Genomic DNA, 14,453 nt, shown 5'->3' on the forward strand with positions numbered 1-14,453 from the left:
TACCCTTTTTGGATCTCATTGAGTGGATGATTTCCTGAGCTATTATAATATTATCCGAACTATGTCTTCCTCTCACGATGCTGCATTGGTTAGGCATAATCAGATGGTTCATATGATTCCTGAGCCTATTTGAGATCAACTTGTTGATGCTCTTGTAAATGACATTACAAAGACTAATAGGCCGAAGTTGTTTCACGAATTCAGGACAGTCTACCTTGGGGATCAGACATAAAAGTGTCTGATTAATAGCACTCACACTTCCTGGGTTGATAAAAGCTTCTTTCACAGCATCACAGACAGCCTTACTTACCTTATCCCATTGGGTTTGGAAGAAAATAGCATTTAGACCATCAGCCCCTGGGGCTTTAAATCCCCCAAACTGAAATATCAGATTTTTAATCTCTTCTCCTGATGGTCTTGCCATTTACAACTGAAGACTTTGATTTCAGAGAGTGGGGAAGGCACCTTTCACTAGGAAAGCAGGTTTGCAAGTGTTCTCTTCAGAGTAAAGTTTCTCGAAATAATGAGCAATCATGTTGACCAGAAGATCAGGTTCTCCTATCCAATTACCATTCTCATCCTTTAAAGAATCAATTATGTTCGCTCTACGTCTTGCAATTGTTGTGGAATGAAAGAATTTTGAGTTTCTATCCCCAAACTTTAACCACTTGCATCTCGATCTTTGGAACCAAAGGATTTCCTCATGCATGTAGATTTCATTAAGCTCTTTCCAAAGGTTAATCTGAATGGCTTCTAACTCAGAATCATGATACCTGCTCAGCCTCTCATCTATACCTTTAATTCTGGCATGTAACAAGAATTTCCTACGGTTAGCTTCCTTGTATGTTTCATTGTGCCATTTTGAAGTTTCAGCCTTGAAATTCTCGCTAGCTTCAATCCAGTTTGTTTCCTCTCCCCAACATTTATTAACAATACCAGGAAAAGAATCACAGGTTAACCAAGAAGCCATGAACCTGAAAGGTCTAGTGCTATTAGTGCCCCTAGGAGGTGTCCCATTGAGGAGGATAATTGGACGATGATCTGAGCTATAGAACAGAAGATGGGATAGAAATCTGTTAGGAAATCTCACGTTCCAATTCCCGTTGCTACATGCCCTGTCTAGTCTCTCAAATAGCTTTCCACTCTTCCAAGTAATGCTTGGACCTTTGAACCCAATGTCTGAAAGATCACAGTCTACTAGGCAATTCTGGAAATCTCTCATTGAAATCCAGTGAGGGTCAAGGCCCCCAGTCTTCTCCTCAGCCCTGAGATAAGAGTTGAAATCCCCCATAGTTATCCAAGCATCAAAATTACTAATGCTCAGATCTCTAAGGCTCTCCCAAAGGACTTTTCTCTCCGTGCATCTTGGGCTAGCTTAAATAAAGGTTATCAGCTCTTCCTTTTTGGATTCTTTCCACACCAAAGCCATGTGCAAAAACTGATGATGAGCAGATATAATTCTAACTCTCACATCCCCATTATTCCAAAGCAACCACATGCCTCTTGAAAATCCAACAGCCTCTTGGATGTGATGGTTATTGAAGCCCAGGTTGGAAATACACCGCTTTGCTTTGTCACCGCTTATCCTTGTTTCCATCAGGCACAAAACATTAATTTTGAACTTTTTGGTCATATCTTGAATAAGGGGAGTCAGGCCTTTCTTACCTGCACCCCTGACATTCCAACTGCACACTATCATTAAAACAGTTAAAATTAAACCCCAAAATACCTCCATAACCCTGACTAGTTAATTCTTGATCTCTGTAAAGACCTCCATACCTCCCAAGGTAAACAGGTTAGCATCCAGTTCCTTCCCTTCAGTTGTTTGGGAGTATCTCCTCATCAGTTCCAGAGCGTCTGGAGGTTTACCTTGCGGATTAATGTTCTCCTTAGCTTTATCGCTTGACATAGTGACCTAAATCCCCTCTTTTGAGCCAGAAGTACTACCTTTTGCATTTTCCATTGTCCTAGATTGCCTTGGTATTCTTGCTACGTTGAGAGGTTTCTTTGGCACAAGGTTGGATTTTTGGGTTGGTTTATTGATGGTTTTTTCAGGCCTGAGCTTAATAGGCCCAACTTTATTTGGTTTTGGGCTTCTAGACTTGAGAATTTTTCCTTTGTCCAAATTCTGGACCCTCAAGTTTGGTTTGATCTCCGGTTGAGTATATGCAACTGTGGAGGACCCCACCAAATTCCCTGCCACTACTGTATCTGACTCTGAATTCATAACCGTCATCGAACCTACCTCCTCTGCCTCTCTGTTTATTTCGAGCCGCGAGCTACCAGATTTGACTGCTTGAATCAAGGGTTGTTCACTGTTCACTTATACTTCTTCTGCCTCTCTGATAATTTTGAACCACGAGCCACCAGATTTGGCTGCCCGAATCAAGGGTTGGTCACTGTTCACTTTTGGTTTAGTTTTTTCAGCTCTGGCATTGTTCATCATATGCTTCGTATCAGTTCTTTCTCGTTTCTGCTGAGCTTCTTTTATTTTCCTTCCTCTTACCGGTCGTTGGAAAATCATCCATTCTCTGAATGGTTCAATGGTTATGGACTCCCCCTTGTTGATTTTGATTCCTCCAGGTCCCCTTTCCACGGTCATCTTGCGACCCTTCGCAGCCTCCTTGTCTTGCATCTCCAGACAGAGCTCCTTTCTGTGGCCATACCCTCCACACCCAAAACAGATAAGATGCAAACCCTCATATGCGACATGGAAGGTTCTACTTCCTATTTTGAACTTCGACAGAAACTTCTTGGATAAATCCACTTCCACGCAAATACGAGCAAATTTTGCTCTTTTAGTAACTTCTTCCACGTTGGACTCTGTCTTGCTTATGGAGTTTCTGTCTAATTTTAAGGTTCTTCCAAACATATTTCCAATATTCTACAGAAGGTGGGATGTGTAATATTCAATCGGAAGACCAGGTATTCTAATCCAAATAGTGAGTTTTCTCAGAGTTTCGTCATATAGATCAAACATAGGTCTCCACCTTTGAACTGTTACATAATGGTCAGCAATGATCCAAGGGCCATCCTCAAGCACATGAGTGTAATCCTTCTCATCCTTAAATTTGAACAGAAAGAAATTGTTTTCCAGATCTATAAACTCATAACTCCCTGAAATACTCCACATTTTCAGCAGCCTGCCTAAGAGGAATTTGACATTCAGTTTTTTCCCTAGCAACTTTACTATCAGTGCCTTCCTCCACTTTTTGCAAGCTTCATGGTGTATCTCTTTTGGGACTTTGAGAGACGGGCAGAAAGGATCCTCCTCTTCTATGTTGTCCCCCTCGTCCACAAAGTCTGCTTCTTCTTCTTCACGTCTCAGCTGAGCCATCTAGTGCTCTCCCTCCTCATTTTCCCCACTAGCTCCATTGAACTGGAGGAGTATATCTTTATAAGATATCACCTTTCTGGCCCCTTGGGTTTCCTCTTTGTCCGATAACGCCATTGTCTCTTCTACACCAACATCTTTATCTCCCTCCTCTACCATGACTTCCACGTTCGGTTCATCTCCCTTTGGTTTTTCTATACTCCTCTTCAGCAAATCATCATCTTCTTTTGATTGAAAGTTTTCAGCGTTGCCCCCTGAAATGTCGATTCCCCCTGAAACCCTAGCAGAGACCATCTTTGCTAACATTATACTCCCTCTTTTTTCGTGTCAAAACCCGTCATCGTGCTTATGGTATGCGTGCTCTCTAATTCCATTATGTTTTTAGGGAAAGGATATTGTAACAACCAAATTGTGTTACTACCATGTTACTACCAATCAATCTCACCGTTAGATTGATTATGTTGATCGAACAATTATATTTATTTCTATCTTTGTATAGTTATGATTTTCCAAATTTAATACTTTATATTTATTTCCACCTTTGTATGGTTATGATTTCTCATATTTAATGTTTTTACTTTAAATATGGGGAATCATAACCATACAAAGATGGAAATAAATATAACCGTTGGATCAACATATAATCGATCTAACGATGAGATTAATTGGTAGTAACATGGTAGTAACACAACTTGGTTGTTACAATATTCTTCCCCATGTTTTTAATGATATATACTAGTATTAACTATGAAAACATCGATAGTTTTTCAATGAAGTTTTTATTTAAACGCGAATAATAAATAAGCCATAAATATCAACGCCAATGCGTAACAAATAAAAGCTTTGCTATAATTAGATAACAAACCCTTAATAAGGAAGTTATTCTCCTAACAAATATTGGAGTTTTGTGCAATGTTTTTCATTAATTTGCTTTTAACAATTTGCCTCATATTCTTAGAGAAGCTATTTATTAGGACGGAATAATTTAATAGAAAAACATACAATAAATAGTTACGTGCCACATATGAGTTTTTAATTGATTTTTTTAATATTTCTTTTTATAGTTCACTCCAAAAAAATAAACAACTTCTTCTTGAAAAGGGTCGCAGGATACAGCACATCTCATACTGTAAATATAGTTAATTAGATAAAGTTATTCTAGACGTAATATCCGTTAATGTGACAATTTTCTTTTGTTGTGATCTCAATTTGTTTCACTTGTGCATTGATAACAAATCCAAATAATAAAAACTCCTAAATTAGGAAATTGAGCAAGTTGTGACAGAGAACTTTCAGTTTTAAAATCTTATCATCATCAATATAACAAAGTCTATATAATGTGGCATCATTGTCTGAGATCAAAATGTGCAGAGAAAGAAAAGTCCTAGAACAATAATAATAAAAAATGGCAGGTGGGGCTTTTGTTGCAACAAGTGGTGGAAGGGAATATGAAGGGAAGGTAACAGCATTCGTGTTGGTGACATGTTTTGTGGCAGCAATGGGAGGTCTTCTATTTGGTTATGACCTTGGTATTACAGGAGGAGTTACTTCAATGGAACCATTCTTGATAAAGTTCTTCCCAGCTGTTTACAAACAAATGAAAGATGAAACAAGTCATGATAGTCAGTACTGCAAATTTGACAATGAACTCCTTACATTGTTCACCTCTTCCCTATACCTTGCTGCATTGGTTGCCTCTTTCTTTGCTTCCACTACAACCAGAATGCTTGGTCGTAAGCCTTCTATGTTCTTAGGTGGCTTGTTTTTCCTTGTTGGTGCCTTGCTCAATGGTTTTGCTCAAAATATTGCTATGCTTATCGTTGGTCGTTTGTTGCTTGGTTTTGGTGTTGGATACTGCAATCAGGTATATATATATATATATAATCAAGTTTAAATGTTTCAATGAATGAACATTAAAAACAACAAAGTTCTTAATTAATTAATTGGCTTATTCTCTCCAACATGTATTTATAATATGTGTACACAGTCTGTTCCAGTGTATTTGTCCGAAATGGCTCCAGCAAAGATCAGAGGAGCACTCAACATGGGGTTCCAAATGATGATTACAATTGGTATCCTAATTGCAAACCTTATCAACTATTGGACTTCCAAGCATCAAAATGGATGGAGAATTTCCTTGGGAATCGGAGCTGTCCCTGCAGTTTTGTTGTGTTTGGGATCTGCTTTCTTGGGTGACACGCCAAACTCATTGATTGAAAGAGGTCAACATGAAAAAGCAAAGGCAATGTTGCAAAAGATTCGGGGTACCGACAACGTTGATGAGGAGTACCTAGATCTCATTGATGCTAGTGAGGAAGCTAAAAAGGTTGAACATCCATGGAAGAACATTGCACAACCAAAATATAGACCTCAACTCACATTTTGCACTTTGATTCCATTCTTCCAGCAACTCACTGGCATCAATGTTATCATGTTTTATGCACCTGTCCTTTTCAAGACTTTGGGATTCGGTAACGATGCTTCCCTCATGTCTGCTGTTATCACTGGTGGTGTCAATGTTGTTGCCACTTTTGTTTCCATCTTCAGTGTTGACAAGGCTGGAAGAAGGATCTTGTTCCTTCAAGGTGGCACCCAAATGTTTGTTTGCCAGGTGAATTAAAATCAAGTTTGTTTTAATTAGACCATATACTTACTTTCATGTTTTTTCATTATTCTTGTTTTGTGAGCTAGCATGACTAATATAATTAATTAACCATTGCTTGCTTGCTTGCTTGTATATATGATAGATTGCTGTTGGAGGGATGATTGCTGCAAAGTTTGGACTAGGCGGAGAAGGGTCATTGAGCAAAGGTGAAGCAAACTTGCTATTGTTTTTTATATGTGCGTATGTTGCAGCATATGCATGGTCTTGGGGTCCATTGGGATGGTTGGTGCCAAGTGAAATATGTTCTCTTGAAGCGAGATCTGCAGGGCAAGCTATCAATGTTGCTGTGAACATGTTCTTCACCTTTGTCATTGCTCAAATCTTCCTCACAATGCTTTGCCATTTCAAGTTTGGCCTCTTTTTCTTCTTTGCTGGCTTTGTCCTTATCATGACTATCTTCATTGCACTCTTGTTGCCTGAGACTAAGAACGTCCCAATTGAAGAAATGAGTAGAGTATGGAAGTCACATTGGTTCTGGACCAAGTTCATTCCTCAGGACCATGTTGTCACTGCTTGATATCAACAACACAACCCTTTTCTTTCTTCTCCTTCTCCTTAAAGTTTCTTACAATATTTTTTTTTTTTCAAATTATCAAATGATTCAAGATGAATCCGTTTTTTTTTTTTTGCAGCAAAACAGACACATTAAACTCATAGTATAATAGTATCTAATAAGATGTATTTTGTATTCCTTTGAAATCTATATATCAATATTTTGTATTCCTTTAAAATCTCGCAACTAAAGCAAGTGATTCTATTTGACTTTCTTAAAAGGATTGGATGTATTTCCCTATATTTTGCTCGGAAAGTCTATTTACACACGCACACAAAAGAAAAAGGTAAAATAAAATTTACGCCAATCTGAATAATCTGCAGTTAAAAAGAAAAAGAAAAAGAGAGAACAATAGATATTATATAGTTTAAAATCTGACAACTTATTTTTTTAGCATTTAGATGGTGAGATATGGTCTTTTTTCTTGGAATAAGTGAAGTATTTCCCTATAATTGTGTTACTAGTTATTGGTATGGATCATGTAACACCCTGTTCTAGAACCGGTTTGTTAACATCGCATTATGATATTAAGCGCAGTTACAATCACATGGGTTCAATTAAAATCCGGTTAAATTTTTCATTTTAAAACATGCCGAATTTATAATGCCCAATTGCATGATCATAACCATATTACTTTGCGGAATCAGATAAATCAAGCTTAATATCATGTTCTTATTCCATTTTTAAAACATTAATTTAATTCTTATTTATTTCCCAACTTCTACTATATTGTAGATCTCTTCGTTAGCTACGCGTGGTTTTAAACCGCTCCTCATTTGGAGCTCTGTAGCGTATGCTGAAAAACTACGCGGGCAGGGCGCTTAAGCGCGCTCCAGGGCGCTTAAGCGCCCACAGACAGAGGGAATTTACATTTTTAGCCACCAAGGGCGCTTAAGCTCGCTCCAGGGCGCTTAAGCGCTCTACCTGGGCGCTTAAGCCCCCATTTTGGGCGCTAAAGCCCCAGGCGGCAGAAAGTTTTGGTCTTCACAGGTGCATCAGGGCGCTTAAGCCCCCTCATGGGCGCTTAAGCCCCCTGAGCAGGCTTAAGCCTCCATTTGCAGGCTTAAGCCTCCATTTGCAGGCTTAAGCCCCCTCTTCTGGGCAATTTTCTATACTAATATTTTTCATGCATCTTTCTTGGGGAATCAATCCTACACATTTTACAACCTATTTAACAAGCTTGTGATATCCCTATATCATTGCTTAACTCTCATCCTCTCATCATTGATTTAACGGAAATTGGGCAGCATAACCTTTGTTTTCTCAACGTTTCCCAACTTAGCACAAGGTACCTAATTGACTTTCCAGCTCAACATATCCAATACATAAAAATACATTCATGCATTTAACTTACAGTAATCATCATACACAAATATCTTCATTACTTACAATATTACATCATGTCTTAATTACAAATCTCATATACATGCCAAAGGACTTAGCTACAAAATGAACATGATCAAAGCAAGTAACCATGTATCAGATACCCATTACTACTACAATGATCATGCACTAAGTCCTCCAAAATACATCATGTGGCATCAAAATATACATATAGCAATGCTAAATGGCATGCAACTCAACATGTCCAGCTATCAGGTACAGTCTACTCATGCTTCTTGCCTCGATCAACCTCACCTCTATCAGTACTTGAAATGATGCCCCACAACACGGGGTGAGATATACGAATATATCACAGTAAACCAGAGGTCCTTGGAGATCACTCCACCCTAAGGTCCACTTCGATGTACACATAATCATAATAGCTTAACACATTCTTATCCACAAGCATCACATGGACTTCCAAGAGAGATCCACTAAGGGCTGTTTCTCTTAGGCTCTTACCACATGGAGATCCACATAGGGCTGTTTCCAAGGGAAGTCCTTTCCTCAATCTATTCCAAGAGAGATCCTCAAAGGGCTGTTTCTCTTAGGCTCTTACCACATGGAGATCCACCTAGGGCTGTTTCCAAGGGAAGTCCTTTCCTCAATCTAGGAACCTCCAAGAGGGATCCACATAGGGTTGTTCCTCTTAGGCTCTAACCACATGGAGATCCACCTAGGGCTGTTTCCAAGGGAAGTTCCTACCAATCATCCTTATCATAATACTATCACTCATAACCTCAATCACAATCCTCAACCATTACCTCATTCATTATTGCTACTTCTATAACCATTCCTCAATTACTCTTAAACAATCAAACATCAACCAATAATCATCAATCAATCATAACATGTATCAATGCATGAGCATACAATTACTATCATAAGTACATATCACATCTCATAAACCATTTCTCCTCAACGGAGTATGGTGGAACACTCAATGGGATCAACCACAAGGTCCAAAGGTTTACCTTGCTCTTTGAGCTTTCCTCAATTGCACACAACCCCAACGGTTGGTCACTCCACTTGGTCCTCTTGCCTCAATCCTATCAACACAAGGAATACAATCAAACAATGCTAACAATGCAAGGAAATCCATAGTTCCAAGCCTAGATTTCTCCAAACATCAAAGCATACTAAAATAACACTATAAACTCATTTCTACCGATTAAATGTTATTCCTAGCATTTTTCACAACATACTCTAAGCCTCATTCTTCCTTGAACATAGCCAATCTACTCAACACTTCATAAAAACCCTAAAACACTATTCATTAACCCTAAACTCATGCAAATCTCCAAGAATCATGTGAAAGAGAGTGGAAACTTACCACCAATGATCACACAATAGAGGAATGAGTGTTCCTCAAGCTTCCATGGAGGTAGAAACTCCCAAAACCCCACACTTCTCAAAAGGGGCGAATCTTTGGGGGCCAATATCTCTCTCCACAAGGACTCCCACTCAAAACCAAGCTAGGATTATGAAAGAGGGGAAAATTTAAAGTGGTTTAGGCTTTTGAATCACCCAAAACGGTTAAAGTTTCCTCCCTCCTCTCTCTCTTCTTCTCTCTTCCTTTTTTCTTCTTCTTCTTCTTCTGTTTGCTTCTCTCTCTGGCTCGACGGAAATGGGGTGGGAAATGGGGCTCTTTTGGTGTCTTAGTCACTTAACATAGGTTAAGTGACTTTAAGCGGGTATTGGTTCGTCTATTTATTCAACTCCATTAATTACCAAACTTTACCCAAAAGTCTGGAATATTTTTCTAGGAATGTTTCTAATTTTATTTTTATATTTTGGGTACTTTTGTCTACACCCATTTATACCCCTTAATTTTTACTGAGTACACTTTTTAACTCCAAGTGACTCAGATTCATTTAATTAAGCCTTATACTTAATTTTACTCACTAAAATATGCTTAATTATTTAATTAAAATTAATCAATTAAATGCTTAAGTTTGAGGTATTATAGATCAAATCTCAAAAGACAGTACTGAGGTGTGATTTTTAGCAGCGCAACATCTTTGCGCATATTGTGTAGAAGATGTCTCCTCAATCGCAATATAAATAGATGGGAAACATTTTCCAATGATGTGTCATAGAAGGAGTCATAACCATTTTATCCTGATAGGTCTCATTATGTGTAAGGCAAGCACATTTACCTCACGTGTGACGTTTTAAGATGTGCTGCACACGAGACTGTGAACCCTTATTTTTTCGTTAGTGGTTGGCCCATTGGATTAGGCCATAAATAACAAAGAGGAAGTTATTTTTGAGTAGCGTTCTTTCATCTGCTATGGCAGTTATTTTGGAACAATTTCTTGAACTGCACAATGAGGAAGTTTTGGACGTTACAGCAATCCAAATCATATGTTATGAACTTCTAACAAATTAACCCGTTTTAACGAAGGGTTTTATAAGAGTTATGTTGTAAGAAGAGTGATTGTGTAATGTTATAGAGATTCGTTTTGCGTGCATTAATTTTTTTTTTTGTTGCTTTATAAAGTGTGAACCCCACAAAATATTATGTGTGTAAGAAATTTTTTCTTGTAATGTTAAAGGACAAATTAAACCTTTTAACGAATGCCTCAAAAGTAAATTTAAAAGCAAAAAAGTAATTTCTATATTTAAAAAGGGCAATGTTAGTCTTATGCAACATAAAAATTTTCTTATCTACTGTCCATACATTGATACATGTGTCATTTCTTTTTTATTTTTTTTTCTTCTCTTTCCTCTTGGGTCCCACTTCAAGTTAAGTGTACAGGAGACAAAAGATTTTTGCTGCCACATAAAAATACAATTACCCATTTAAAAAAGTGAAGAATAAAAAGGAATATGTCTTAATATGTCACTGAATTGTTCAATTCAACTATTTTTATTATTATTTAATAAGGACATTATATTTATAGGGACATGGTACATTTATAATTTTTTTTGTTTACAACTCTTACAACCTCAACTATGTTATCTCGAGAGAATACTAATGGAAAGTGTTCTCCCAGGAGAACATAGTTGAAGTTGTAAGAGTTATAAACAAAAAAAGTTATAAACGTAACCCTCCTCATATTTATATACATTTTCACTTGCTAGGATGAATAGTTGCAATGTAGTAATTATATGAAGTGCAGACTTTGAATTTAAATGTTCTAGCTTTAATAAACATAACTAAAACAAGCTGCAATCAACCGATAAGATTCATTTAAAAGTCTTCGATTCCATTTTTAGAATGGGGCCAACGTTCCAAGAACAAATCCAAATTAAATAAAAAATAACACTACAAATATATTTAGAAGCAAAGCAGATAAGAATTTTTTGTAACTTATTTTTTCTTTGTTTTTCGTGAGAATAATTACCGAGTTTTTGACATAAAATATTTGAAGAAAACTGTAGGTCGAATCTTGTGATTATTTTTACAATTTTAGTCAAATAAAAAAATATAGATGAAGATTTGTAAATAATTTTTTTTATAGATGTTATCTCAAATTTGATTTTTATATTGTAAGAGATATACATTTCTATTTATCCAACCTATTAAAAATCACATCAAATGCTGTAAACAAGAGTTTTTCAGTTTGTGAATAAAAAAAAAAGGTGTGTTGAAGTTATTCAATTTTTATTTAAAATCAAGGCATGTCACAAATAATCGTGATAGTAGTTTACACTCCCATTCTTTCTTCTCATGAGTACATTCATGCAATATTAAGGTAGGGGCAGGTTATATTTACAAACTTTTTTGTTTACCAACTCTTACAAACTATACTAAGTACGACCGGTCATACTTTAATCATACAGTGTACGACCGGTCATACTTAGTGTAATTTGCAAAATAAAAATTTGTAAAGAGATCTTATCTCGTTAAGCTACTAATGTGAGCCTAGTGTCTCTGAGCCATCTCTCACAAGAAGTTAGACACGAACTACAGTGTAAGAAAAAGTTGGAAACAGTTCGGAAAAAGTCAAAACATGAAAACCACCACCTTAATTCTCCTTAATAAAACTTTAGGGGTAAGAACTTATTTGACCCCTATTTTCTAGCAAATTCAGATGACATTTATCAATCAATGCTTAAACACAAAAAGTTGTGGCTTAGTGACAACCGGAAGCTATTTTAGGCTAGACCCTTTTTTAACCGCTTAACATTCAATGCTTTACCTATTAAAGCATGAATATATATATAACTAAAACAAGTGACAAAAGAAGAAAGGAAAGTAAAAACGAGGAACAGAAACAAAGTACTAGTGTTGTACTTCTTTGTAGTAATTTTACGTTACCAAAGTGAGATTTGTGATAATTACAGAATTTGAAAGATGGCAGGTGGCACATTTGTTGATTCAAGTGGAGTTCGTCATTATGAGGGAAAGGTCACAGCATTTGTGTTGATTACATGTTTTGTGGCTGCAATGGGAGGTCTTCTATTTGGTTATGATCTTGGTATTACAGGAGGAGTTACTTCAATGGAACCATTCTTGATAAAGTTCTTCCCAGCTGTGTATAAACAAATGAAAGATGAAACAAGTAACAAGAATCAGTATTGCAAATTTGACAATCAACTTCTTACATTGTTCACCTCTTCTCTATACCTTGCAGCATTGATAGCCTCTTTCTTTGCTTCCCTTACAACAAGAAGGTTTGGACGCAAGCCCTCAATGTTTATTGGTGGCTTGTTTTTCCTTGTTGGTGCACTACTAAATGGATTTGCTGCTAACATTGAAATGCTCATCATTGGTCGTATACTTCTAGGCTTTGGTGTGGGATATTGTAATCAGGTAATTATAAAATTTGCATGATCACATGGTCCTAATTATATTCTTTAATTAACATTTCAATGTTGAAAAGAAAAATAATAATTGACTTCAATATGTTGTATTTTCCCAAAATAGTCTGTGCCAGTTTATTTGTCTGAAATGGCTCCAGCAAAAATCAGAGGAGCACTCAACATTGGTTTCCAAATGATGATTACAATTGGTATCCTAATTGCAAACCTTATCAACTATGGTACTTCAAAGCATCAAAATGGATGGAGAATGTCTTTGGGGATTGGAGCTGTACCAGCAATTTTGCTATGTGTAGGATCTCTTTGCTTGGATGAAACACCTAACTCCTTGATTGAAAGAGGCAAACATATGAAAGCTAAGGAAATGTTGCAGAAGATCCGTGGCACTAATAATGTTGATGAGGAATATCAAGACCTTGTTGATGCTAGTGAAGCAGCTAGTAAGGTGGATAATCCTTGGAAGAACATTGCACAACCAGAGAATAGGCCTCAACTCACTTTCTGCTCTTTGATTCCATTCTTCCAGCAACTCACTGGCATCAATGTCATCATGTTTTATGCTCCTGTCCTTTTCAAGATCTTAGGCTTCGGTAATGATGCTTCCCTCATGTCTGCTGTTATCACTGGTGGTGTCAATGTTATTGCCACACTTGTTTCTGTCTTCACAGTTGATAAGTTTGGAAGAAGGATATTATTTCTTGAAGGTGGCGTCCAAATGTTTATCTGTCAGGTGAAAAGTCTAATTCTTTTTTATTTTTTTCAATTAATTTATCTAAAACTTGACTAGTCCGGTTTGAATACAATCAGACTGTATAAAGGGCGATTCTCCCAATATCATTTTTGTTACTCTCAGTATTCAAACTCGAGATATCTGATTAAGGGAAATAAGTCTAATGCTTTTTAACATTTCCAATGGCCACTAGCATTAGGCTCAAAACCTATTTTTTGTGTGCATTGGAATGATTAATTGATAAGCTATGATCTTTGCTTGTAGATTATTGTGGGAGTCATGATTGCTTCAAAGTTTGGGGTGAATGGTGAAGGATCATTTGGCAAAGGAGAAGCCGACATTCTATTGTTCTTTATATGTGCATATGTTGCAGCATTTGCTTGGTCTTGGGGTCCATTGGGTTGGTTGGTGCCAAGTGAAATATGTGCTCTTGAGGTTAGACCAGCAGGTCAAGCTATCAATGTTGCAGTGAACATGCTCTTCACATTTATCATTGCTCAAGTGTTTCTTACAATGCTTTGCCACTTGAAGTTTGGTCTATTCTTCTTCTTTGCTGCTTTTGTGGTCATCATGACCACTTTCATTGCCATGCTCTTACCTGAGACCAAAAATGTCCCAATTGAAGAAATGAATAGAGTGTGGAAGTCACACTGGTTCTGGACCAAGTTTTTTCCTAATGACATTGGCATTGGTGGTTATAATTCAAAGTCCGTTCCATGAAACCAATTAGATATCAGTTTTGACAGGGAGAGAAAAAGAAAAAAAAAAAAAAGGAACAATGAATAAAAGGGAAAATTCTAGATTAGTGAATAAATTATTAATCCGCCACGTGTCGACTTCCAATTCCTCATGTACTTACTTACCTGATTTAGTTCAATGTTCTATGCAATTTCTGTTTTTATCAATTTTCGTTGGGAGACTGTGTTATTGATGAATTGTGCCTTCCCGCTTTTGTCTTTTCTTCCTGTTAGAAAAAAAAAAAATAAAAAAATAAAAAAATAAATAAATAAAATATATA

The 14,453-nt window shown here is 36.8% G+C and overlaps 3 protein-coding genes across 3 annotated transcripts; 2 read left to right on the plus strand and 1 right to left on the minus strand.

The window, feature by feature from the left end:
* Positions 1 to 445: 445 nt before the first annotated feature.
* LOC133301586 (uncharacterized) lies at positions 446 to 1,291 on the minus strand. The gene has a single exon (XM_061501238.1). The coding sequence runs from the start codon at positions 1,289 to 1,291 to the stop codon at positions 446 to 448; it is 846 nt and encodes a 281-aa protein (XP_061357222.1).
* Positions 1,292 to 4,739: 3,448 nt separating this feature from the next.
* On the plus strand, positions 4,740 to 6,516 carry LOC133301587 (sugar transport protein 10-like). Its single transcript, XM_061501239.1, has 3 exons — positions 4,740 to 5,198; positions 5,322 to 5,945; positions 6,082 to 6,516. The coding sequence occupies exons 1-3, from the start codon at positions 4,740 to 4,742 to the stop codon at positions 6,514 to 6,516; spliced, it is 1,518 nt and encodes a 505-aa protein (XP_061357223.1).
* A 5,722-nt stretch (positions 6,517 to 12,238) lies between these two features.
* Positions 12,239 to 14,155, plus strand: LOC133301588 (sugar transport protein 10-like). The gene is made up of 3 exons (XM_061501241.1): positions 12,239 to 12,697; positions 12,812 to 13,435; positions 13,700 to 14,155. The coding sequence occupies exons 1-3, from the start codon at positions 12,239 to 12,241 to the stop codon at positions 14,153 to 14,155; spliced, it is 1,539 nt and encodes a 512-aa protein (XP_061357225.1).
* The last annotated feature ends 298 nt before the right edge of the window (positions 14,156 to 14,453 follow it).

The sequence above is a fragment of the Gastrolobium bilobum genome, unplaced genomic scaffold (genome assembly GCF_033153095.1).
Source record: "Gastrolobium bilobum isolate Gb01-03AN ecotype WA unplaced genomic scaffold, APGP_CSIRO_Gbil_v1 utg8841, whole genome shotgun sequence".
Classification (NCBI taxonomy): domain Eukaryota; kingdom Viridiplantae; phylum Streptophyta; class Magnoliopsida; order Fabales; family Fabaceae; genus Gastrolobium; species Gastrolobium bilobum.